The following is a 25775-nucleotide window of genomic DNA, read 5'->3' on the forward strand; positions in this document are numbered from 1 at the left end:
ATGTGGTGGCCGATTCGCGAGCGGCACGACCAGCCAAATTTTTCGCAGAGAAAACTCATACCACCTGAGGTTCGATGAGGTATATGAGCTAGATATTCCGCCAGTCATTTTTACATGCAGCTTTTTATTTACCGTATACCTATAGGAATATACAAACAATGAAATAGATGTTTCAGGTACGTTTATGTAAGATCCGCAAAATATGGATACAGAAAATAATTTTAGTGTAAATAAATATTTATCAAAACAGGCAAGACAAATTGCACAAATAGAAAGGAATGAAGTGCCACGAAATGGCCTCATCTCAGCGTGTGACTTCCAGCGCTGATCATCCGATGAGACTATCAAGTGAGAAAGATTCACGGAAGATAACATACAGCAATTTTGATAGCCCCTGTTGAAGGAACGTCATAATTTCATAGAATTTCTGGCAGGGTCGCCATGTGATGTTAGACCGTAAACGCAAAGACTCCGAGTATATGTTAATTGTATCTAAAATGATAATAGTATGAGCTAATCTATACATAAGAAATGAGTAGCTTGCACTACAGTTTAATAATAATAACTTTATTATTTTGCAGGTCTTACTCAAACGACTTACATTGTCACGGCTTCGAATAAATCGATATAGCTTCTTTTTTTTACTGTACACTTTGTATTTAAAAGTATGATATTAGAATTACGGGTGCATTGAAATTCTAACATAATAAATGATTATTTTTTCAGCCAAGTTTGAATAGTCTAAAGTCAGTTCAGAGCCATCTACTTTAGTGTAATACTAAAGTATTTTCAACTATTTTAAGTATTTACTCTGCCTATTATTTATAGCTTATCAGATTTGAACAAAATATTTATCATAATCAGATAGTTGACCAAAAAAAATGTTATGAATTTCAATGCCTCGTATTTTTGTGCCTAACTGTACATTCAGCAATACATTTCATTGAACAAAATTCTTTAAAAGTTATTACCTACTTAATAAATGTTCTGACAATACTGGCGGTGTAGATTTTTTAAATCCCAAGTGTGTATTGCTGACTGTACATGTAATACGCATTAGAAACTTTGGCATGACTTTGATAATCGGTATTTTTAGATAAAATGTGAATCTGTGCTTTAATATCTCACCTATTAATAAATGTATGGCAGATACATTCCGAAGTCGTCTTTCTTTAAAATCCTTTTTATTCCCTTTCACCTAAAATAAATTCCATTTGAGTTGCTCTCGCGTGGCACAAAAAGTAGTAAAGAAAATAATAGGGGCGCCACCGTCTATGTACCTAAACCGTTTTGCATGTGGCAACCATTGAGTCACTTTTGTATGAGAACAGTTTAGTGTTGCTATAAAAAAGAATAGTTTCATTTCTGCTCTTTTTTGCCAATATGTAAAAAACTCGCGACTTAAATCTCGTGATGTTTTAGCGCGGAATATCTGAATTCAAATTATTGTCTTCAAATGATTCAAGTATGGTAATTCTATTAATTATTCTATTCTATTATGGTAATATTCGTTTGGTAATTTTACACCGACTCCTCAAAAGTTATAGCTTATGTAGACTGTAGTATCACAAGCAGAATTTTGTTTTTAATAACACGGTAAGTATTCTTGACAGTAAACAATCGTTTATGCTTTGTAGCCTATAATCTCTATACTCTTGTATTACCTACTACTGCGACAGAGACATTAGCGTTTCGTTTGCTAACTGTACGCGATTAACATCTTGGCTAGGTTTTTTGATTATGAATCATAATTTTCGTATTGTTGATGAGCGTAAAAATCAATTAAATGTCTAATGACCTAATAATAGACTTAAGCCAGTTACCTAAGTGTTTCAAAGTAGGTACTTACCTACTAACGTGTTTCATCTGGTCATTAATTGCTTCGAGGAAACGTGGTGCAGGAATATGGTAGGTAACGAAGAGCCTTTTGATACCATTTTTATTTATTTCTAACGTTGCCATGGCTCATGAGGCCTGGGGTCCGCTTAGGCAATTAATCCCAGGATTTAGGGTAGATACCTACATAATTTACGAAAGCGAGTGCCGTTAGAGCTTCTGACCTTTTAACCACCGACGCAAAAAGAGGGGTGTTATGAGTTTGACCGCTACGTGTGGACGTCTGTGGCACCGTATCTCCCAAACCGTTGAACACATTTTTATCAATTTTGAGGGTTCCGTACCAAAAAGGTACAAAAGGAACCCTTATGGCGCCTTTCTGTCCATCCGTCTGTCTGTCTATTATTAAATATCTCGAGAACTTATGCTATCGCTTTGAAATTTGGAATGTCTACGTATGAACATCATTAACCTTTACAAATTGAAAGTATTATTTTATTTGAAACAGGGTTTACTAGCGATTGATAGCCATTTTCTACTTTTTAAAAGTTTTGCTGACGCTCCCGTCTTATTTTTTTTTTATCCAATAGAACAAGGCCGAGGTTTGTCATGTTTCGTCACCAATCACGAGTGTCACGACGCAATACAGTCCGTCACAAGACCAATCGAAGGACGAAGTTGAATTCGCTACCGTGGATCGCAAGCATCGCAAGGCTTTTGTGACAAAGGTAATAAAAAAAAAGAAAATATTTTTCTGTTTTAATTTTTTTTTCTAAAGAACAAAATAGTTCCATTCAATTTTTGTACTCCTCTCATATAGGCTTAATTTTGTCTGATTTTGGAACAGTTAGAACAATATTTTTTCAACACAGATTATTATATATATACCTATACAGGGTGATTCATGAGTCGTGAGCAGGAGAGAACAGGGTACTGGGGAGGGTCACACTGAGCAACTTTCATAATGGGGCAACACTAAATTGTGATATTTTTTTTTCTTAACTATGACTTAATTGATAGTTAATCATCAATTAAGTCATAATTAGAACGTAATTGATAATTAGCTATCAATTAAGTACTTATCAATTAAGTCATAGTTAAGAAAAATAATCACAATTTAGTGTTGCCCCATTATGAAAGTTGCTCAGTGTGACCCTCCCCAGTACCCTGTTCACTCCTGCTCACGACTCATGAATCACCCTGTATATATAATCAATGTACAATATGTCGGTCATTTTAGCTTTTTTTAATAAAATTTTAAAATTTTCTCTAAGATCCTATTGCGTCTTAGAACTTTCGTCACGTTTAAGATTCTATAGGCTCGTACGTGGTTATTGGATTTTTGTAATCTTGTGCTTGCTGAGGTTCCAACAACACGAGAGGTATATATGCTGTCTTTTCATACAAATAACTGAGTACCCACTAAGTTGAATTATATGTTTTCAGGTGTACATAGCTTTAACGGTTCAACTGATGGTGGTTTTGGCCTCAATTACGTTATTTTCCTTCCACCATCCCACACAACGCTGGATACAAAACAAAACTTACATACTGTTAAGTACCTAAGTTTATTTACTCTGTTTTAAACTCCAGGAAAATCATAAGACGAAATTATCAATTTTGTAGGTCTGTCCTGTGATGTGTAGAGCCCTCCCGAATCCTGGTAGGGTCGCCATGTGGTGTGTATATTAAATTACAACTACTTAGAATGCAGTATACGTTTATTATGTCTTAAAAAAAAGTACATGCCGTTATATAATAAGCTATGCACGTGTGTGGGTAAGGTTTGGTACACACACACACTACGGACGGAACGTTGTTCGGAAAACTACGCCGGTGGTCGTAAATATACCCAGTAACAGAATTCGCAACATGTTTACCTTTTTGACGACCGGTCTGGCTCAGTCGGTAGTGACCCTGCCTGCTAAGCCGCGGTCCTGGGTTCGAATCCCGGTAAGGGCATTTATTTGTGTGATGAGCATAGATATTTTGTTCCTGAGTCATGGATGTTTTCTATGTATATAAGTATGTATTTATCTATTTAAGCATGTATATCGTCGCTTAGCACCCATAGTACAAGCGTTGCTTAGTTTGGGGCTAAGTTGATCTGTGTAAGATGTCCCCAATATTCATTGTCACCCGAATTGATCTCCCTTTTAAGTAGGTAAGGAAACGTGAAGTTTTAAGATTTAGGGGTTTTTTCTTGCAGGTTCAAATAGGAAGCCGAGCTAGTGCTTATTTTACGAAACGTTTTTCATCTTATCCCTCAAGAATAAGCCTTCAATCTTAACCCATGTTCCTTTATTTTATATTATCTGTTCTAATGGGGTTACCCTCATCTGGCAGAATAATTTTAGTCCGAAACACACTTCGCATAACATGTTTCGAAGAAACACTTTCGGTCGAATGATAATTTTGCAGAAAACTTAGTTGGCATTATTACTACCACGCATAAGATACATTTGGCAGAATATTGTTTTACAGAACATTACTTTGGTCGACTTTGGTTTAGCATAATTGTATGTACCATAATAATCTTATAGCATAATATTACATTAGCAGATTACTCGCTATCAGAAAAAAAACTGCCCCAGAGTAACCGTTAGGTACGACGACGAGCGAAGCGAGGAGGAGTGTTAGGTATCTTGCATCCCCAACACATCCAACTCTCTATCAAATAGCAAATTGCAACTTTATGCCGCCTAAATATTATGCACAAAATATTATCTGCAAATGTATTGTTCGACTAGAACACTATTATGCTCATCAACATTATGACAACAGACGATTCGGTATTACAAAAGTCTGCGAAATGATTTGTGCCAAAGCATATTCTGCGTAAGGTACGTGTTTCTGCCAAACTTGACTTCTGCCAAGAACTATTATGCGAATCAAAAATATGCGTAAAAAGTTTCTGCCAGATAATAGTGAACCGTTCTAATGTTTTAGGTACATATCTCTAGCTGTAGCGTGCTTGAGTATAGTCCTACTGGCGTTATTTCTGGACTTTCGACGAAAGTTGCCATGGAACTACATGTTACTTGGCGCTTACACCTTGGCAGAGGGAGTTATTCTGGGAATGTTGGCTAGCTCCTACGCACGTAATGTCGTAAGTGTGACTAGTTACATTGCTAGTGATTTCTACGCAAAATCAAGTATTTGCAAACGCGACTTTTCATTAACCAGATAAGTACGTAGGTATAGTCACGGACTTAATGATATTTCATTAAAATTGTAAGTTAGGTAGCTAACTTACAATTTTAATGAAATATCACGAGTTGTGAGTCTTATAAGTAGGAACTAATTCAAAAGCAGCATAAAATTCGCTTTCCTACAGTCGAAGTTACGTTCTCATCGAAATGCCATAAAGCTAAATTAAATTTGATGTAACTAACATAGTACAACAACATAGTACCTGTAACTACATACCTACTCATAATTATTTATATTTCTACATACCTATACCTACCTACCCGTATCAGGTAACTATGTTTAGTTGGTATATAGCTACCTATATGCTTTAATTTCTTTGATACAATTCTTGGTAACCAAAGACTCCGTATAGACAGATAAAGTCTAAGAAAAAAACGTACCTTAGTACCATACAGAAAAAGGTACGGTGGCCTAGGTGGCATTACACCTTTGGGGTACGCTCAGCTAGATGGCGCTAATATTAATATTTGACATTTTAAAACATATCAAGCTAAGAATATGTGCCAAATTGTCAAAACTGAGGTTCAAAAGTTTTAAGCCTGTGTCAAGAGATGGCAGTCTATGCACTGTGATTACACATTTTACTTCGACAGTAACTCTCTATAATACTCGAACCTCTTTGTTGGTAACGAAAACATATATAAAGTATTGTCAATACCGTGTTAAGTATATTAGAATATTCTTTTAAAAATTAGATCGGACCTAACTTGGGTTGAATGGCATACGCTAGGTCTGGAACTCAGCGACTCTAAGCTCTTACATACACAAACTCACGCCTGTATTCCCAAACGGAGTAGGCAGAGCACATGAAACCGCTCAAGGATCAGTGTTCTTGTCATTGGGCTTGGGAAAAAACTGAATTGTCTGTTTTTCCGCACCAATTGTAAGTTTCTGTTTGGTCCAATGGTTGACTGGTAGAGAATGCCTTAAGGCATTAAGTTCGCCATTTGTACTTTATGTTGTGCAATAAAGGTTAAATAAATAAATAAATAAATAATTGTGACTTCATAGTCACAATTCAGTTTTTTACTCAATAACACACAGTTTTTTACTCAATAACCCACTAGCTCAATAACACACAGGTTTTACCTAGCTCAGAAGTCAGGGACCTACACACCTGGCTGTACGGTACATTTTCTCAATAAAAATATTTTATATTTTTATTTATATTTTATAATTATAATTCTGTTTTTATTCACAAAATTCTTATTTATTCTAGGTTCTTATGGCAGTTGCTATTACGACAGTCACAAGTCTGGTTATAACTGTGTTTGCTCTGAACACCAAATATGACTTCACCACGTGGGGAGGATTTTTGATATGCTTCTCAACACCCATCTTAGTTCTTGGTGAGTTTAATATTAAAGGTGCACCGGGGTAATTTAGACTGGGGGTAACTAGGTAGGTAATCGAAATATTTTCATGTTTTACACAATTGACTAGAGTGCTGTAGCACCTACTGATCGATCATATAGGTATGGCACCTTAGTAGGTTTAAAACGTGACCATTTTGCGATTAGTCGAAATTCATCCGGTATTACCTACTATCAACGACCAACGTTTATATATAAAGTCTCTATTCAATGTATCCACTCCATGGCTAAAGCAACTGATTGGTTAGTCTTTGATTTATTCACGTTCCTTTATTGGATCAAATTACCACATACTGTATGGTAATTTGATCGCGAAGATAGTTTGTCAGCGATATTAAAATGTACTTTATTAAGGATAGGTGTGAAAAGGAAGTCGACAACGAATAATGAATAATTATCTTTTATACAATTATTATATGAGATAAACTATATCAAATGTTGATGTTTTATATTTTACAAATTTGAAGAAAAAATGTAAAGCGTGACCAGAAATATAATTATGATTATTGTCAACAGGGCACTGTTATTGTTGAATTAGGTATTTGAAAATGAATAAGAGTTTACTAAAATCGTTTTTTGATAATATTAATATTTTCGGCAATAATCGCTTCTAGTTAAAGGAAAAAAAAAGTTTGCCCCTCCTCCCCCCCTCTAACTTTTGAACCATATGTTTAAAAAATATGAAAAGAATCACAAGAGTTGAACTTTATAAAGACTTTCTAGGAAAATTGTTTATTAGTTTTTGAGAAAAATACGGAAAACTACAGAACCCTACACTGAGCGTGGCCCGACACGCTCTGCCGGTTTTTATGTTACTAACTTAATCTCTGTACATAAATATTAATTTCAGGTATCATCTGTGTCTTCATTCGCAACAACATAATCGACTACGTCTACTCTGCCGTCACATGCATCGCTTTCTGCATGTACTTGGTATACGACACCCAACTTATGATACTAGGCAAGCATAGGTAATTAGTAATCAGCACTTTATTGCTTTCATAGGTCTGTACATACGTTGGTACATTTCACTTCTAAGAACCCATATGCTCATCCATTAATTACGTCACACCTAGACGGGGGGGGGGGGGGGGGGGGGGGTCCACAAAATGTGACATGTTGTGACAGGGGGAAGGGAGGGAGTTCCATGTTCGTGAGTCACATACAAAATATTGCAAAATCTAAGTTAAATAAAATTCAGTTTCAATTGTTTGTGTTCAATTTCAATGTTGACCGTATACATTTCACCAACAAACACCAATCTGGACATTGAACAGCCCAAATTACTTAAAAATGACGTAGCTTGGTACGCAATTCACGTCCGTGACGGTTATTAGAGCAATTCCCGTTAAGTTTGTACATTTGGATCATGTCTCCGATTTTTATAAAAATTGGTAGGCTGATAGAGTCCATGATGCTGAGCAAGATCCACTAGGTTTCCCAAAATGTCCTAGGTCGATTGTATGAAACTTTCCTTTTTTTGTTACCGAAAATGTATAGAAATCTGGTAACAAAAAAGGAAGGTTTCATACAAACTACATAGGACATTTTGGGAAACCTAGTGGATCTTGCTCAGCATCATGGACTCTATCAGCCTACCAATTTTTATAAAAATCGGAGACGTGATCCAAATGTACAAACTAAACGGGAATTGCACATTAAGACAATTTTAAAGTGTTTTTGTGATTTTTACCTTCCTAAACTAAGAATCTGAATGTGACGTCACACTAGGGGGGGAGGGTGTAGTTTAGGGTGACGACGTGTGACAAGGGGGAGGGAGGGGTCAAAAAATCATGGAATTGTTGTGACGTAATTAATGGATGAGCCCCAAAAGGGCACTGCAAATATAATTTTTAATAACTAAAATTCTTAGGGCCACTTGCACTATCCGCTTAACTCAAGATTAGTGGGCTGTCAACTGTCAAATTCTATATAAAATGGTGGGTTGGGCCATTAACTGTGGTGCAAGTGACCCTTCATATAATACATGTCATGTTTGCTTATTGATACATACTCGTATGAGATCATTTGAATGTAATACATTTTATTTTTCTTAATATTCTTTCATGTTATTATCTATTAAATACATTAAGTCAGCAGTTCTCGTTTGTACAAAAATTAAGGAAAAAGTTAAATTTGTTTTTATTATTCCTATTTTGTTACAAAGATTTTTTTGATGAATTGAGATTTTAGTAAGTTTTATTTCGTCATTAAGGTTCTCTAGTATCTATATTTTCTTAATTACAACAATTATCCTGTATATATCTTACTAAAGTCGACTTATATTACTAAATGTTGGTAACAAAATAGGATCAATTAAAATTTGCTGACGTGGCTATGTACAAAGTTGTCGGGAACTGCTAACGTAAGTTTCTTTTCCCCTCACTACCTCGGAAACACGTGTTTTATCTTTTAATGTCAGCGGGTAAAAACGCATTTTATCCACTAGTGGGTAAAGTAATTTGACCTTGAATATAGTCAAATTAACTGCTTTAAAGTTTATAAAAGTAGGTGAATCTAGTAATGAAGATGATTTACCACCTGTGGAACTACTGGAAGCAGTGATAAACGCATTTTTTGCGTTGTAGTTTCCTCGCTATAGTGAGAGGAAAAGTTTTGTGTTACACACGGGTGCAAATGTATTTTACTTCTCGTGTATTAAAAAACTCGCTAAGTTCAGGATTCTATTCTCGAACCACTCGCTTCGCTCGTGGTTCAACTATAGAATCCTTTCACTTGCTCGTTTTTTAATTCCACACTCGGCGTTAAAATACAACTTTGCCCCCTTGTATAACAAATAACTATTTTCAATGAACTGTCAATTGTTTCTTCTTTAATGTTTACAGGTACACTGTAGGTCCTGACGATTATGTGTTCGCGACGCTCAACTTGTATGTGGATACTATTAATACGTTCATGATTGTGTTGGATTTGTTGTTTAAATCGAAGAAGGAATGAGACAGAATCATTAGATTAAGCTGTTGTATAAGTGAGATAGATATAAGAATTACTGATGCCTCGAATACTAGAGCAGAAATTCTATGGGTTGCTCATAGTTATATGAGCTGGGAAATATAGACATCGGCAAGGAATTCAACACCTTGGAAAAGAAAAGATACAAATGTACAGACGTTTTGAGAATATGTCATAAAATAACAGTGTTTGTATGTCTGACTAACGAAAATAAATTAAAATGAAAATGAAATATTTATTTTTCAAGTAGGCATATTACAATGCGCATATGAACGTCAAATAAAGCTACGCCGGCTCTAACCCTACGCCTCAGCCTCGAGAAGATTTCAGTCCCCCCTCAGTTGGAAGGGGGGTATCCACTATGGAACCGGCAAGAAACTCGGCGGGCAACTTCTTTTCAAAACATTACATCTTATAATTAACATGCATTAAATAACAAAATACAATTTAACATGCAAAAGTATTCATCAAAGAATATGAACAAATTGTTTTTAAGTAACTTTATTATAATTCGTATCTAAGTACCTACTAAAATATACCCCAAAGATACCTACTAAAATTTTGAGTTTACAATGATGAAATATACAAACTTTGTAACACTTATTTTCATATATTTGTAACACACTCAATGCATTGATACCAATTTTACCCATATCCGAGAAGGAATGAGTGCAAATCGATTCCTAAAAATACTTTCCTACGAAAAAATATCAAAGAAAAGTACAGGTTAGCGATAAAAGTAACAGTACAGTCAACAATGTAAACAAACTATTATATAAAATATCAATATTTTAGCATAATTTTATTATTTTAAAGGTTGAGGATCATAATGTGAGATGAATTGATTAAATAACACATGGATTTAGCCAGTATCTGATGAGTTAGAATGGAAATAAAAGACATTTTGACTACAAGGTTTGTTTACATTGTTCACAAATTCTATTGACGGCGACTTACCACAATGAATTATTTGCAAAAAAATATAAATATAATTCATTCTGATTAGTTTGGGGTTAGTTTGATCTGTGTAAGGTATCCCCCAATATTAAAAAAAAATAGTCACTAAATCTGTGCACTGGCTATATATAATAAAGATTATAAATAGTATAGAGGTATATCCAAAAACTTGGTATGCCTACCCAGTCGTTATCCTTATCATAATATATCCAGGTCCTTATCAGTGATAACACTACCTAAAGTTAGTGTGTTAGTGACTGTGCCCTGTTATGGCTGAGGTTAGTAATTTATTTATTCATTTTGCTAACAAATAATATTAAAAACATTAGATAAATTGTATTATTCTAACACCCGCGGTCGTGGCAAGCCGCCCCTTAGATGAAGAGATGACATCTGCCAACTAGCTGGCGAGAACTGGATGCGGATGGCAACGGACCGACAAGCGTGGAGGAATGGAGAGGAGGCCTATGTCCAAAAACGGGCTCTTTAAAGGCTGCTATAGATAGACATTATTCTAGTAGTGTTGTAAATTAACTAAGGATATTTTGGGTGAGAGTGATACATAAGCTTATCGTTTTATCAGAATCGATAGATAATGTGATAAATCGATTTATCGGACAAGTGCAAGGTTCGAGAATTCAGTTATTTTCTCGTACATTACAGAAGAGTAGGTTTACATTGCAGTGTTTTTTAATATTCTTGTAATTTCAGTAAGTCTCTTGAAGATTTTATATTTTACATACAGAACAATTGAAACGGAAGCATAATTTAATTTGTGTACATTGTAGGTAAGTTTACACCTTAATTTATCACTCACAATATTTTTACAATGCACTCTTTTTTTTGTTAGCCTTCGTTATCCCACTGCTGGGCAAAGGCCCCCCTCTCTTCCTTCACTCGACCCTATTACTCGCATTTCCCCACCAGTTTTTCGCATTTCCCTGTACTCACTCATTGAAAACTTTAGTACATAACTGCTCAAAACCAATCTCTCTCTAGTTTCTTTCTTAGAACTTTACGGTTATTTATCTACTTACCGCGCTGCGATGCGCTTGTATTCTATTCATTTCTTCTTGGGCTTGTTTTCCACACAATCTAAATGATAAAAGTTTTGAATGATTCACGGTTATTTTCATTAGACTTATATTGACCGAGATACCGTGATCATGATGCATGCAACTGCGTCGAAATATCGGGAGCTCGACAAAAATCAAAAAGGCAATCACGGTCTATATCCCTTGGTATTTTTTGATGGTCTATTGTGACATTCGACTTTCTTTGCAGTTCTATTTTAATCTGAGATTTTTCACATCCGCCCATTACTTTTTTTTTCAGTAATTAGGTACATTAGTTAGCTTTCTTTCCGCAAATTAGTGTATCTATTGTCACGTCGAAACTTCAAAAGGCCGTGTCGATTTAAACTCTCTTCGGTCGTGTTTTAATTTATCGCCATTTGTATCGTAATACACTATATACTTCATTGTGTTAATAAAGTTATGGGGGGTTACCATGAAGAACTAAAAACGTTCAGTTTAGGTCGAGAGAAAGGGACAAAGCTTTAGGGGTTACATAGCTCCGTCCCTTGCTCTCAACCTAAACTGAACAGCTTTAGCACTTCATGGTAGAATAGGCTAGTTCCCTACTTATAGTCAAATCAGCTTCTTTTTAAGAACTGTCAAAACGATTTGCTAATATGGAAGTACTGTGAAATACTGAGGAGTGACGTCACAGTCAATTCATTTACTTTATATATTTCTCTTTGACTTATTAAATAGAAGTTGTTTAAAAATAACTACTACTGTCCATATTTTTCTTCTAATTATGTGGTACTTCATTTCGTGCATTGCATAAAATATTTTATTTTAAGTATAGGAAACTACCCTATTATATTTGACAGTAAAGTGCACTTTTCAGGCAACTTACGCCCCGCCAGGCACAATGGATATGGAAGATGGAGAGGCCAAAGGCTTCGAATTCAATGACAAGAGCATCCGCAGAGGATTTATACGAAAGGTGAGATATAATATAAAATAAAACCTTTTATATGTGCCCCCTGATGCTAAGGTGACGAAAGATAGAGGAGAATGGAAGAGGAAGACAAGTGCCGAGCCCACATAACGTGGGATAAGGGTAGGAAGTAGGTACCTACTCCATATTTACGTAAATACTTAAATAAATAAATAAATAAATATTATAGGACATTCTTAAACTTATTAACTGAGTTCCACGGTAAGCTCAAGAAGGCTTGTATTGTGGGTACTCAAACAACGACATACATAATATTATACAAATACTTATATTCATAGAAAACATCCAAGACTCAGGAACAAATATGTGCCCTTACCGGGATTCGAACCCGGGACCGCGGCTTAGCAGGCAGAGTCACTACACGCTAGGCCAGACCGGTCGTCAAAGTACTTACGTTAATATATCGCGATTGGTGACATAAGTACGTGATATACATGACATATGGAGACCCTTCATCAGGCATGAGTGCTCGCGGCGGCTAAACTCCGTACACCGCAACCTAGTGTGAGTGAAATTGAGAAGAAAAAAAGTTGGATGGACTGTGTGAGATAATATGAAGCCAAAGCAAGAAAATGATGAGATAACTGAAAATCAGATACTTGAAATACTTTTTTGGTGACTAATTCACTGCAATGATTCAGTGATTGATAAGACATATATAAGCAATCGATAGCTAGATGTGTATCCCGGGATTACTCATTATTAGTAAACAATTTTCTAATCTCATTGTAAGCAAAACTCTTAATGGGAAATTCCGAAAACTATACAATATAGTAAAACAGTTTACAGTTCCATACCGCTAAGATGCTTAGGTTTCGAGGTATCAGAGAAAAACCGAAAAAATTGACCCTTGGATGGTATTAGCCCCGGCTCCGTAGCCGAATGGCATTTCTGCGACGCGAAACGCCACCGAAACGCCGCAAAAACGTAGTCACGGTATGTAACTGAATGGCGCAAACGCTCGCGAAACGAAACGCTCGCAGATATCTATCTCTATCGCTCTTGCATATTGGAGCGACAGAGCCGGACTACCTTTCGCGGCGTTTCGTTTTCGTTTCGCGTCGCAGAAATGCCATTAGGCTACGGCACGTGTCTCTGTCGCGCCAATAGGCAACAGCGATAGAGATAGATAGCTACGAAAGAGATATTATCGTGAGCGTTTCGTGAGCGTTTGTCCATTCGGCTACGCACACTGGCGACCAAGCTTATTGTCTCCAAACTAACTGGTTAAAGCTCTCTTCTCTCACTTTGCACTCTTGTCACAGTATAATAAAGAGTACTGTCGTACAGTATGGCTACTCCCTCTCCCCGCTGAAAGTGCCGCCCACCCCCTCTCGGTTACCTCACAGTTACCGCCCGTCAAAACCGCGAACAGTCGACCTGTCATATTTCATTCATACAAGCATAGTACGCGTTCACCTACACGAGCTTAGACTGTGTGCTAGGAACGCGCCTCTTTCATATATTTGATCACAATGTCCGAGGTGTGCTCTTGTGGGTAAAACGCAATTTTGCTATTCGCTTTCGAAGTTGGTGTGGTGAAAATAAATAGTACAGTACTCTCTCGTGTATAACAAAATCAATTCCGATGTTCATTTAATGTTGGTTGCCACGTGACAGGCTTAGACTAGTGTGGGACCACAGGACAAATGTACCTATTGTAATAATTTCTAATTAACAATTAACTATTCTTCTATTATGAAATATTCTATTGCGACTTTCGATCCGGAGGTCGCGGGTTCGAACCCCGGCTCGTACTAATGAGTTTTTCGGAACTTATGTTCGAAATGTCATTTGATATTTGCCATTCGCTTTTTGGTGAAGGAAAACATCGTGAGGAAACCGGACTAATCCCAATAAGGCCTAGTTACCCTTCGGGTTGGAAGGTCAGATGGCAGTCGCTTTCGTAAAAACTGGTGCCTATGCCAAATCTTGGGATTAGTTGTCAAAGCGGACCCCAGGCTCCCACGAGCCGTGGCAAATGCCGGGATAACGCAAGGAGGATGATGATGATGAAATATTCTATTGTATAAATTAAGTTACCACTGATATGATTAAATCCTTAATTTAACATATTTATCATATTTATTTTTCAGGTGTACGCAATTCTGATGTGCCAGTTGCTGGTGACCTTTGGTGCCATCTGCCTCTTTGTCTACCACATGCCTACGAAGAGATGGTTCTTGGCTAACCCTTACATGATGTAAGTTCCAATCCGTCTTGCGATTTTTTGACTTAGTTACGGGCATACTCAAACCTACAATCGGTAAAAATTGGTTATAGAACACTTAAGGAGCCCCTTGAGTGTTTTCTACACACGGTTTTCATAAGTATTTGACAAGTTTTGAGTTGAAATTCCTAAAATTGCAGTACAAATACAAGTAAATATAAGACGAACTGCCATCGGTTCTTCAATCTTTTATATATTCATAAGAGGCGTATTTTGAAAAACATGAATAGGTACTTCTTTTTCATAATTTTTTAAAACATGTTAAATGGTCTAAGAAAACACTTTTATCGAAATAAGATTTTAGTGAAGGGGCTTACATACATGAAATCGACATGTTTGGGTTTACCTTTCACTTTTTAAAAAAATCAAGAGAGATTTTAATTTTAAACTAATTAAAACAAAAGTTATGATTAGGGATGTACCGACTAGTCGGGAAAACCGACTATCCGGCTATATTTGTAGTCGGCGATTAGTCGGCAAAAAAGGCCGATTAGTCGACACTTCATAAGTGATAGCAAAGACATATGAAACTCCGTATAGAAGGATAAAGTCTAAGAAAAAACGTACCTCAAAGTCATAGAGAAAAAGGTACGGTGGCCTAGATGGCGTTACACCTTTGGGGAACGCTCGGCTAGATGGCGCTAATATTAATATTTGACATGTTAGTACATATCAAGCTAAGAATATGGGTCAAATTGTCAAAACTGAGGTTCAAAAGTTCTAAGCTTGTGTCGAGAGATGGCAGCCTATGCACTGTGATTACTCATTTTATTTTGACAGTAACTCTCTATAATACTCGATTCTCTTTGGTGATAGGAAATTAATACAAAAATAAATTAACGGATTATTTATGGTTGTATTATGTACGTATCCGTTATGGCTTTGTTTGTCAAAAGAACAAATCTGTGATCATCACACCGTCATAAATGTCCTAACTAATGCTATTGGTTTCATAGGCAGGATCACTGCCTACTAAGCCAGAAAATGGAAAATGTATATAAATATTCTCATAGACCTTTAAACCTGTAAAAAATAATGAAAAGCGCGAAAGAACCAAAAATGACATTCAAAAATTCTGCTGAATTTAGTCGAAAATTATGTTCTGGCCGACTAATCGGCCACCCAAGAGCCGACTAGTCGGTAGTCGGCCTAGTCGGCCAAATCACTAGTCGGTACATCCCTAGTTATGACCAAAAAAAAAGTTTTTGACCCTAAAATTGTTCAACTTTGATGCCAAATATCACAGAAACAATGAGCTGTGAAGTAATTATGAGATACTATTTTGTTTAAAGACGATGCTGTTAATATATGATAGGCTTTAGAAACTATCATAATATCAATGGATTCAAATCGAAGGTCATTTTTTTTAATTTATTTATTTACTGTAACTTTATCTTAAATTAAGTTTACAAAAGTGCCACTATTGTAAACCTCTGGTCTGGGGTTTATGTAATAGTTGGCGAGATCGCGCGGTCCGATCCGCGTTTGCTTAAAACTTAAAACTATTGTTAGGTAGGTAGGTTATTTTCCTGTTGAACCCGTAATTGTATTCTTCACTGTGATTAATTTATTTAAAAACGATCTTAAGTTGATCATTGGCGCAGGGACCGCCCTTAAAAGACAGATGAAAATGGAAGTTTCACAGATGTTGCTACTTTTGGTTCGTTATATATTTGACTCCAAGAACAGCCCCAAAATGAAAAATATCTCATACATCTCTGATTATAATAATTTCAGATGGGTGGCGTTCGCAGTAACATTGGTCACAATGATTGCGATGGCGTGCTGCGAAAGTGTGCGGCGCACGACGCCCATGAACTTCATCTTTTTGGCTATCTTCACTCTGGCTGAGAGCTTTCTGCTGGGGGCTGTCAGCGCTACGAACGCTCCTGAGGCGGTAAGACCAGCCTAACCAGTTTTTTAGGGTTCCGTACCAAAAAGGTACAACAGGAACCCTTATGGTGCGCAGGTGCGACTCTGTCCGTCTGTCTGTCCGTCTGTCACATTCCTAAATATCTCGAGAACTACTAATGCTATCAATTTGAAATTTGGAATAGTTGTGAACATTGTGAACCTCTACAAATAGAAGGTAATTTTTTTTTAATTTATTAATTTTAATTGTAGAAAATGGCCAAAATGAAAGGGGGGCAAACTGTAAATTTCAAGTTACTAGGTCAAGTGGGGTATCGTTAGAAAGAGCTTAAATTGAACGTAAATAAACTATTTATTATATTTTTTTTGTTGTGGAAAAAAAAAGAATTTTGAAGGAAAATGTAAAAAAAATGCCCCCCCCCCCCTTATCTCCGAAGTTTACCAACGAAAAATTATAAAAATTTTAGGAAACATTGGTTTTATGCTAAATATTACAGGAAAAATATAATCGTATTTGTATCTTGAAAACTTTTTTTTAATTCACAAAAAACTTTTCAGATTTTTACTTTTAATTTACCCACCTTTGCGGATATATATAGTACTTCAAATTAATACGAGATGTTACGTAAATCATCTTCTTTCCAATAAAGTAAAAATTGTTTAAATCGGTTAACATTATAAAGAATAATCCCTGAAAAACCAACATACTATGGTCGCGCAAATTAGTTAGCGAATTCACCGAGAGATGGCGCTATACACAATAATGCTCATTAGTACCTATACTTTTGTCTTCTAGTCAAGTCGTTAGAGTTATGTGAAAACATGAGATTATTTTAACTGGGGAGTTTGAAAGTTTGTACGGAACCCTCGGTGGGCGAGTCCGACTCGCACTTGACCGGTTTTTTTTTATTATGGACTGATCAGCGATTGACCCTAGTCGCACCTGACGGAAAGTGAAGACCGAGTCTAAGATGGAGCTCACCGATTCAGTAATAGCCTATTCACTCTTGCTTTAAAAATACTTAAGAAAGAATACTGAAATTGTTGCAAATTGCGATAGATTTGTCAGCCAGTCCTGGTCCGTAGCTGAATGGCATGTCTGCGAAACGAAACGCCACCGAAACGCCGCAGAAATGTAGTCTGGCTTTGTCGCGCCAATCCGCAAGAGCGATAGAGATAGATAGCTACGAGCGTTTCGTTTCGTGAGCGTTTCGTAAGCGTTTGTGCCATTCGGCTTCGTACCCTGGAAATAAAACGCCAAAGTAAAACTATGTTTTAGACTTGTCGATAGAATTTAGGGGTTGCTTTTTATCGCAAACTGCATAGCTCCCGTGGCATATTCTCCGTGTTCTTAAATTTTAATATTCTTGTACTTCGATTACTCGGATACTTTAATTAGTTTTTCTACTCCCGAACTGTTTGTTATTCATCATTTACAGGGTCGATCTTTAAAACCCTACATAAAAGTCTATTTGCCAAAACCAGTGCCCGCCGGCTTTCCTCGCATGCGCGCAGTAACGAAAAATTGGAAAACACATTGTTTGGCTCTGTAACCATGGCAACATTGTTATAACAATACTGCGCGCGTGCGCGGTAAGCCGGATGACTTTGGGCAGCTGGCAGTGCAAAATATAAGAAACAGTGTGAATTTCAGTTATTCAAGAGAAGTGTTTAACTGAGTCAAAAATACTCGTGGCGTCTTTAATAACAATTTTTGGCTTCGCCTCAAATTGTTACCCACGCTACTCTTCTTTTTTGATCTCCTTTAAACGTCTGTTGCACAAAATACTATATTGGTTTAATCATTATTACAATGGAATGACATTTGCACATCATTTAAAACGAATGTTTTCTATAAATCTCTCCCATGCAATGTATCTTGTATCCATCTCATATATCTCTCTCATTTCAGGTGATGATGGCCGTCGGTATAACAGCAGCAGTAAGCTTGGCTCTTACTCTGTTCGCTTTCCAGACTAAGTGGGACTTCACCATGATGGGAGGATTCCTCGTCTGTGCCACAGTTGCCTTGCTTATTCTTGGTGAGTAAAGAACTTCATATTACAACGGATTCCAGGAATCCATAAGAAGTTCCATTAATCTTCTAAAAGTCCGGTATTCCTTTAAAAAGGACAATATAAATTCGAATTTTGAACTACAATGCCACATCTCGGAGGCGCGAGGCGCGTTCCTAGCACACATTCTAAGCTCGTGTAGGTGAACGCGTACCATGCTTGTATGAGTGAGACATGACAGGTCGTCTGTTCGCGTTTTTGACAGGCGGTAACTGTGAGGTTACCGAGGGGTGGGCGGCACTTTCAGCGGGGAGCGGGAGTGGCCATACTGTACGATAGTACTCTTTATTATACTGTGACAATGGATTGTGTGTGAACGAACTATTCACTCTCTTCTAACACATAAGTCGCTTGACGCATTCTCTTTGTCACTCATTAAGTCATTAAGCCAAATATGCACTATTAGAAAATGAAAAGATGTTCCACGATACATAACCTGACGTTTCGGGTGTTGGGCGGTTTCATGTCCTGGGATTGGTCTCATAAGGGAGTTTAATCCTAGCTGTACATACTACATTTTGAACCCCCTAAGACCCATAGTCATTTTTTGCATTAGGTATTGAAAATTCTAGTTATCTCGATCATGGGCGATATCCTGCTGTTAACGACCTGAATATCTCACAAATCCGTTTTGCTTCAAGTAATACTCATTCACCACCTGATTATTTGTTAATACTCAAATCCACGCTTATCTATCTCTCCATTTTCATTCATTCATTCCAGGAATTTGCGCCATATTCATCCGAAGCAACATCCTCCAGCTCGTCTACGGCTGCATCGGAGCCCTCATCTTCTGCATGTACCTCGTCTACGACACGCAGCTCATGATGGGCGGCAAGCACAAGTACAGCATCAGCCCTGAGGAGTACATCTTCGCTGCGCTCAACTTGTACCTCGATATTGTTAACATCTTCCTGTATATTTTGATGATTATTAGTGCGGCTTCGAAGTAGGCTTCGTAACTATTTACTTAACTATCTGCCAGCCTAGCTGGTGACAATCGTTGATGCTATGTGACGATCGAAACCACTGTATAAAACCAGTAAGAATTCTTCTAACGAATTTTGCGCCGCGCTGTTTGGCCTTGAGTAGCGCTCGCACGCAGCGAGGTGCAGAGAGTACATGTGGAACGCCACTATACGCGCCACGTTGTGTGGCGTGCGCTGGTAGGTCGTCCTTATACTGTGTCGAAATGCAACTGGCTCTGTCGTGCCAACACGGAAGAGCAAGAGAGAGCTACAAAGCGTGCGTATTTGCGTAACCAGTTGAATAACGAATCTGTTTGTCTATCTATCACTCTTCTACATATTAGTGCGACAGTGATACTTGCGTTTCTTTCGCCATAATAATGGAGTCGTTGGGTAGTTTAGGGTGCAGTCACATCTATCAGAATCGAGCCGCATTTTGTGTACCTTTGAGAAATCGCTTAGTATGAACATGTGTACCTAAGCATGCTTTCAGCTTTCCGATGCGTAAACGTCTTCATACTAACTAGTGATTTCTCATACAAAAATCTGGCTCGATGCTGATAGATTAACTTCACCCTTACATAATATTGTCTTCGGTTACCGCGATGGTTACTCATGAAATAAAACCATGGAAACGGATTAAATCGCGTATAATGAATTTTTTCCATCCATAGTTTCCATAGTTTTATTTCACCCTTACAGTTAGGTATTAACTGATCATTTTGAAATGTCAGTATTTTATAATACTTTCCTCTCTTCTGTATAGCTCACTGTGAATTATGTAAGTGTGAGAGTCAGATTATTGCATTTAATTATGAAACTACAATATTTGTAAATAAATATAAGAATAAAATAACAATTAAACATACAAACCTTTTTGAATACGATTTCGCTCCGTCAGTGGAAAGAGTGTAACTGTACGGTTTACTGACGATTCGCCAAAAAACGTTTCCCAAAGTTTCACATCCCAAACTATTATTCCCAAATTATCATTTCCCAAATAAACGTTTGGCAAAACAACTTATCGCAAATTGACATTTAGCAAAACTTTTTTTGGCAAGTATTTGTTTCCCAAAATATTTACTTGGTCAAATTTCATTTTACCAAATATTATTTAGTCAAAGGTATTGTTAGGCAAAATTTCCATTTCCATATTGTAATTAAATGGCGCACTAGAAATTTGTTTGTTGATTTTATACTTTGTGTCCAAGATTTGTGTGAAATAATGTGTATGTCGTACTTTTTTTCCTCCTGCTGCATTTTCACTTACATGTCCGGATACATTTTATTAAAAAGAAACCTTATGTTTTCAAGACCATTATGTTCTATTATTTTTTAATTACTTTAAAAAGCCATTTCCAGTTTGCTCACTGTCAACCTAACACGCTCCTCCTTGCTTCGATCGTCGTCGCACCTAAACTGACCCTGTCGCACACGAGTTTTCTGTTACAATACTAATAAAATTATTACATTACATTTATGCCTTGTAATATTTATTGTCAAACGTGGTTTTGCATGGTGTAATTTGTAGAAACATTTTTTGACAAAAAATTGTTGACAAAATAATTTTGTCCAGTAATTAATTTGACAAAAATAAAGTTGAGCAAACTTTTCTTGTCCAACTGAAGCCTTGGGAATAAAACTGAAATTATCATTTGACAATTTTAAGTTAAATTTGGCAAAAAAATCTTCGGTAAATTAAATTAATCCCGTAGAAATGAAAATGCAAATGCCTAAATATTTTCGAAATATGCGATGTGAAATTTTGACCAAACATGTTTTTGGGATATAAGTTTTGCCATTAAAAACGTTTGCGAAATAAAGTTTTGTCTAAATAAAATTTGACTAAGTAAAATTGTGCCAAATGATAATTTGACCAAACAAATTCATTGCGAAACATACCTTTGCCAAACAATACTTTGGGAAATGAAACTATTGCGATATGATTATTGGGAAATGAAATTTGACGAAAGGTTTTTTGGCGAAACGGCAGGACATCGTAACTGTACACTTCGAGCGCAGTCAGCTCCTCAGTCACAGAATAAATAAAAGTAATATCTACAGAAAGGACACTTCCTACAGGATCGATAATCGTTGTTCCCTTTGCAGTATCCTTTTCGTCTATTTAGGGTTGTTAAAAAAGTTTTCTTTTTTGTGGTATCGCACGGAAAACGACGTCAAGTTTTGTCAACCCTAATAAGTGCCATGTAGCACCGAGTGACGGAATTGATTGGGAGAGTGTCTAATTACTGATTGGGCTCAGCATTGATTGCTACGAGTAATTAATAGTTAGTTCAGGTACACCTAGATATAATAATTACACTATGACGACCGTTTTAATCAGTAAATAACACTACAAAACAATTACAAATTGTTTATTTTTCAAAAGTTACATAAAAATGTAAGACAGCCCGTCGGAGGAATTTACAGGATTCGTACGAGTAAGTGTGGAGTAAGTAGAAACTTTTAGAGTAATTTAATTGTTTTGAAATACGATAATTTGCATGGGGAACTATTCTTGCTGCGGTCTCCTAAAAAGAACTCAATGGTCTGTAGTTTTCAGCCACCCAGAGCATAAACTCAAAACCTTGATTCAAAGCAATCTTTGCCAACGCTATGTTGCGATCCTTAGCATTTTCGAACATATGCTTGAATCCAAACACTCTCTTATACACATCTTCTAAACGATAACTCATTTTATCAAAATGATACTCAGGCCATGGAAAAGACCCTTCTCTTCTTTGTCTATAAGTAGTCTTATCGGAATCCGGTTCAAAAATATCATAGAAAGCATGCATCGAATCCGCACAAACAATGTATTTTGATTCAATTTCAATATCAGCAAGCTCCTCTTTCAATAAGGGAAAATCGAATTTATTCCCGTTGTGGGCGATCAGACACACAGGTTTTTCCAAGTCTTCCAGAAAACGGGCCGTTTCTTCCTTCAGGCTATTTTCCTCGTAACCATACCATTTTTGATTTATAAAAAACAACAGGTCACTTACAATTCGGCAGTGAAGTTTTTGCGCTGGAGGTTTCGCCAAAAAATGTTCTTCGCCTTCGCGAAAATATTTTCGGAGATCTTCGCATCTCACTGCTATCATATGTAGCTCTCTTATTTTAGGGTCGCGGAGTCCGGTGGTTCCGAGATCGAAAAATACGTAGGTTGCAATTGGTTTCATGGTCAAATATGCAACTTTAATCTTTGTCTTTAACAATTCACGTGTTAGATTTTAACTTTGTGTAAAGTCACAATCCTGTTACTAATGGTACTGATTCTAAATATATACACTCTTCAACAGTTCTTTAAGTATTTAAAAGTAAATATTCACAAGTATTTAAAAACACAACGGAGCATAATCGTAAAATTTCGACTGAACTGACTCACTGCAGTTGCAACGGCGGAATGAAGAGTGAAATGAGTAATGCGCTGGCCCATTACATAACAACCTTATGCTCTTAGGTAATTTGATTGTAGTCCTAATTCTGTGTAAACAAAGCACATTCTTATATGTAGGTGTAGGGTTAGAATTTCAAGAGGGGCACAACTGGCATAAGGGGCGTTATAATTTTTTTCTCAAACATGCTATGAAATATTGATGTTATGTGCCTTATAATTGGCAGCGAAGTATGACGTTGCAGGTGCGGCTAGGACGATTGATAAATAATGGAATTTCATACAAACCTTGCAGGCCAAGGCCGGCAAAGTCCTCTTTTTTAATTTCCAAACACAGATAATTGTGACATAACATTCAGGTATTTAGCCAATTAAAAAAAAACTATAAGGGGCTTTATAGACGTGCCGACTGCAACTGGTACGGGCCCTAGACAATATTTGATTTTGGGTGCGTTTTCATAAAAAAAAAAAAAAAAATTCGTTTTTTTTTTAATTTTTTTTTAACTTTTTGTTTTTTTATAAGCGTATACGGGGTAACAAAGGGGAACGAAAATTCGATTATTTTTGCGCTACGACGCACCGTTTAGGAGATACAGCCATCCAAAGTTACTATTTTCGGTAGACTTTATTTTTTTCATACCATGTTTGAGAAAAGCACTATACATACCTCGGCGGGAAATGGGGTTGCCCGCCTCAGACCTATCCATCTATATGTCTTCGGCCGGCAACCACCTTTGTCCCGGCCTCTGTAGTAATGTACTATTCTTCTTCGGTTGTGCTAGCCCTGCAGATGACGCTGAGTAACAACTTTGTTGCAAAAGGGTCAGTGAACCCTTGAAGTTATAATAGGCTACTTGACCCTTTTTAGGGTTCCGTAGTCAACTAGGAACCCTTATAGTTTCGCCATGTCTGTCTGTCCGTCCGTCCGTCCGTCCGCGGATAATCTCAGTAACTGTAAGCACTAGAAAGCTGAAATTTGGTACCAATATGTATATCAATCACGCCAACAAAGTGCAAAAATAAAAAATGGCAAAAAATGTTTTATTAGGGTACCCCCCTATATGTAAAGTGGGGGCTGATATTTTTTTTCATTACAACCCCAACGTGTGATATATTGTTGGATAGGTATTTAAAAATGAATAAGGGTTTACTAAGATCGTTTTTTGATAATATTATTATTTTCGGAAATAATCACTCCTAAAGGAAAAAAAAGTGCGTCCCCCCGCCTCTAACTTTTGAACCATATGTTTAAAAAATATGAAAAAAATCACAAAAGTAGAACTTTATAAAGACTTTCTAGGAAAATTGTTTTGAACTTGATAGGTTCAGTAGTTTTTGAGAAAAATATAAAAAACTACGGAACCCTACACTGAGCGTGGCCCGACACGCTCTTGGCCGGTTTTTAAAGTCTATCTTATATTATTAATTACTGTCCAATGAACCGAAAAATATTACCATATTTTTTTACGACTTGAAAAGCGAAAAAAACATTTTTAAAGTGTACTTTCGCTTAATCAGGCAAAAACAACATTGGCCACGTTAATTTATAAATTGTCTGTGCATAACGTCAATCGAATTGAACGCAAAATTTTCTGACATTTATGTAGAGGCATAAAGTTCATCATGTCAGTGATTGACTCGATATAAAGTTAAGTTAGGTTCTATGACGTCATTACATCGCTGACAGCGTTTTCGGTGGCCAAAGTTAAAAAAAATTTACACACAAATATTCAAACGAAATTACGTAGTCATTATACACTTTTAATACCCAAAATTTATAAACATTGGCTTCTTATGTCAAATACTACAGGAAACAACCATTTTTTGTGTCAAATTCGATATTATTCTAGTAGCCTATTGAATGCGTATTTTCATAAGGGTGAGAATAATTGCACAAAAGATGGGTCGTAGTGTATCCGTAAGGGCATCCGCAGATATAAGATAAGATAATGATGAGAATAGCTTAAAACCACAGGTTATTTATTTGTATTTTACATTCCTTGCATATGTAGCCTTTATTCAATTCTCCAAAATTGCCAAGCCTAGTAAAAAATGAAAGAAACAAAATACCAAATCACGACCTTGAGACTTAAACGTACTTCAAGTAAAGTTCGTTCGTTCTGCTCCCCCACTTTAAGCCCCACTCTCTAAACTCCCACTCCATACTCCTGTATGTGAATGTGAACTTTATTAACACAGTAAAAGACGTAAAATCAAATGAGCTGAATTAGATCAGTTGCAAAAGTTGCAACGTTTACTATGTCCTGATCAGTGCAGTGCACTCTTAAGTTCTTACACCTAGATGACGTGTTGATATTTCGCCATTTCGTTGCGTCTAAACTTTTGCGCTTCAAATACATTGTGTTCATGAACTGTGAGGAGAGTGTTAAGTGTGGCAAAAAACTTATTCCTTGCCTTAAATTGTGTTTTTCTCAAGAAAGAATCAGTAAGCGTGTTCAACAACCCAGTTGCAGTTCGCAATATGGAGCCCATTGAAAATATTGCAACATATGTCTTTTTCGATTTCAGTACAGTCAGTCTAAGTGATCGTAAAATAACAGAGTTACACATGAAAGCTATTCGATGTGAAGATATTCGAAAATATTTTCAAGAAGGAGGTGCAACTTTTTATGCAAAACCTCCAGCCGATAAAAGTCTTCACTGGATACTTGAAAATGATGCTCTACTGTGTGAAAACCGAGAAGACGATGACATGGGGAAACCACTTTGAAACTAGAAGCGTCCCGTTTTCTTAAAGATTTAGAAAAACCTGTGTGTTTCATCGCTCACAATGGAAATCGATTTGATTTTGTATTATTGAGAAACGAACTGGCTGACGAAGATGGAGAATTA

At 36.6% G+C, this 25775-nt stretch overlaps 3 protein-coding genes across 4 annotated transcripts; 2 read left to right on the forward strand and 1 right to left on the reverse strand.

The window, feature by feature from the left end:
- LOC125231954 (protein lifeguard 1-like) lies at positions 1-9583 on the forward strand. Its single transcript, XM_048137561.1, has 7 exons — positions 1-69; positions 2427-2564; positions 3283-3389; positions 4786-4945; positions 6269-6398; positions 7273-7393; positions 9269-9583. The coding sequence occupies exons 1-7, from the start codon at positions 1-3 to the stop codon at positions 9378-9380; spliced, it is 837 nt and encodes a 278-aa protein (XP_047993518.1). The 3' UTR covers positions 9381-9583.
- A 1018-nt stretch (positions 9584-10601) lies between these two features.
- On the forward strand, positions 10602-20348 carry LOC125231679 (protein lifeguard 1-like). 2 transcript variants are annotated; one of them, XM_048137195.1, is made up of 6 exons: positions 10602-10630; positions 12267-12365; positions 14477-14583; positions 16348-16507; positions 18395-18524; positions 19281-20348. In XM_048137195.1, the coding sequence occupies exons 1-6, from the start codon at positions 10622-10624 to the stop codon at positions 19508-19510; spliced, it is 735 nt and encodes a 244-aa protein (XP_047993152.1). In that variant the 5' UTR covers positions 10602-10621; the 3' UTR covers positions 19511-20348. The 2 variants fall into 2 exon arrangements, with proteins under 2 accessions (XP_047993152.1, XP_047993153.1); XM_048137196.1 differs by lacking the exon at positions 10602-10630 and adding an exon at positions 11091-11140.
- Positions 20349-21884: 1536 nt separating this feature from the next.
- On the reverse strand, positions 21885-23007 carry LOC125231680 (three-prime repair exonuclease 1-like). Its single transcript, XM_048137197.1, has one exon. It carries the CDS (start codon positions 22705-22707, stop codon positions 22057-22059), a length of 651 nt encoding a protein of 216 aa, XP_047993154.1. The 5' UTR covers positions 22708-23007; the 3' UTR covers positions 21885-22056.
- Between the last annotated feature and the right edge of the window lie 2768 nt (positions 23008-25775).

The sequence above is a fragment of the Leguminivora glycinivorella genome, chromosome 12 (genome assembly GCF_023078275.1).
Source record: "Leguminivora glycinivorella isolate SPB_JAAS2020 chromosome 12, LegGlyc_1.1, whole genome shotgun sequence".
In the NCBI taxonomy this organism is placed as follows: Eukaryota; Metazoa; Arthropoda; class Insecta; order Lepidoptera; family Tortricidae; genus Leguminivora; species Leguminivora glycinivorella.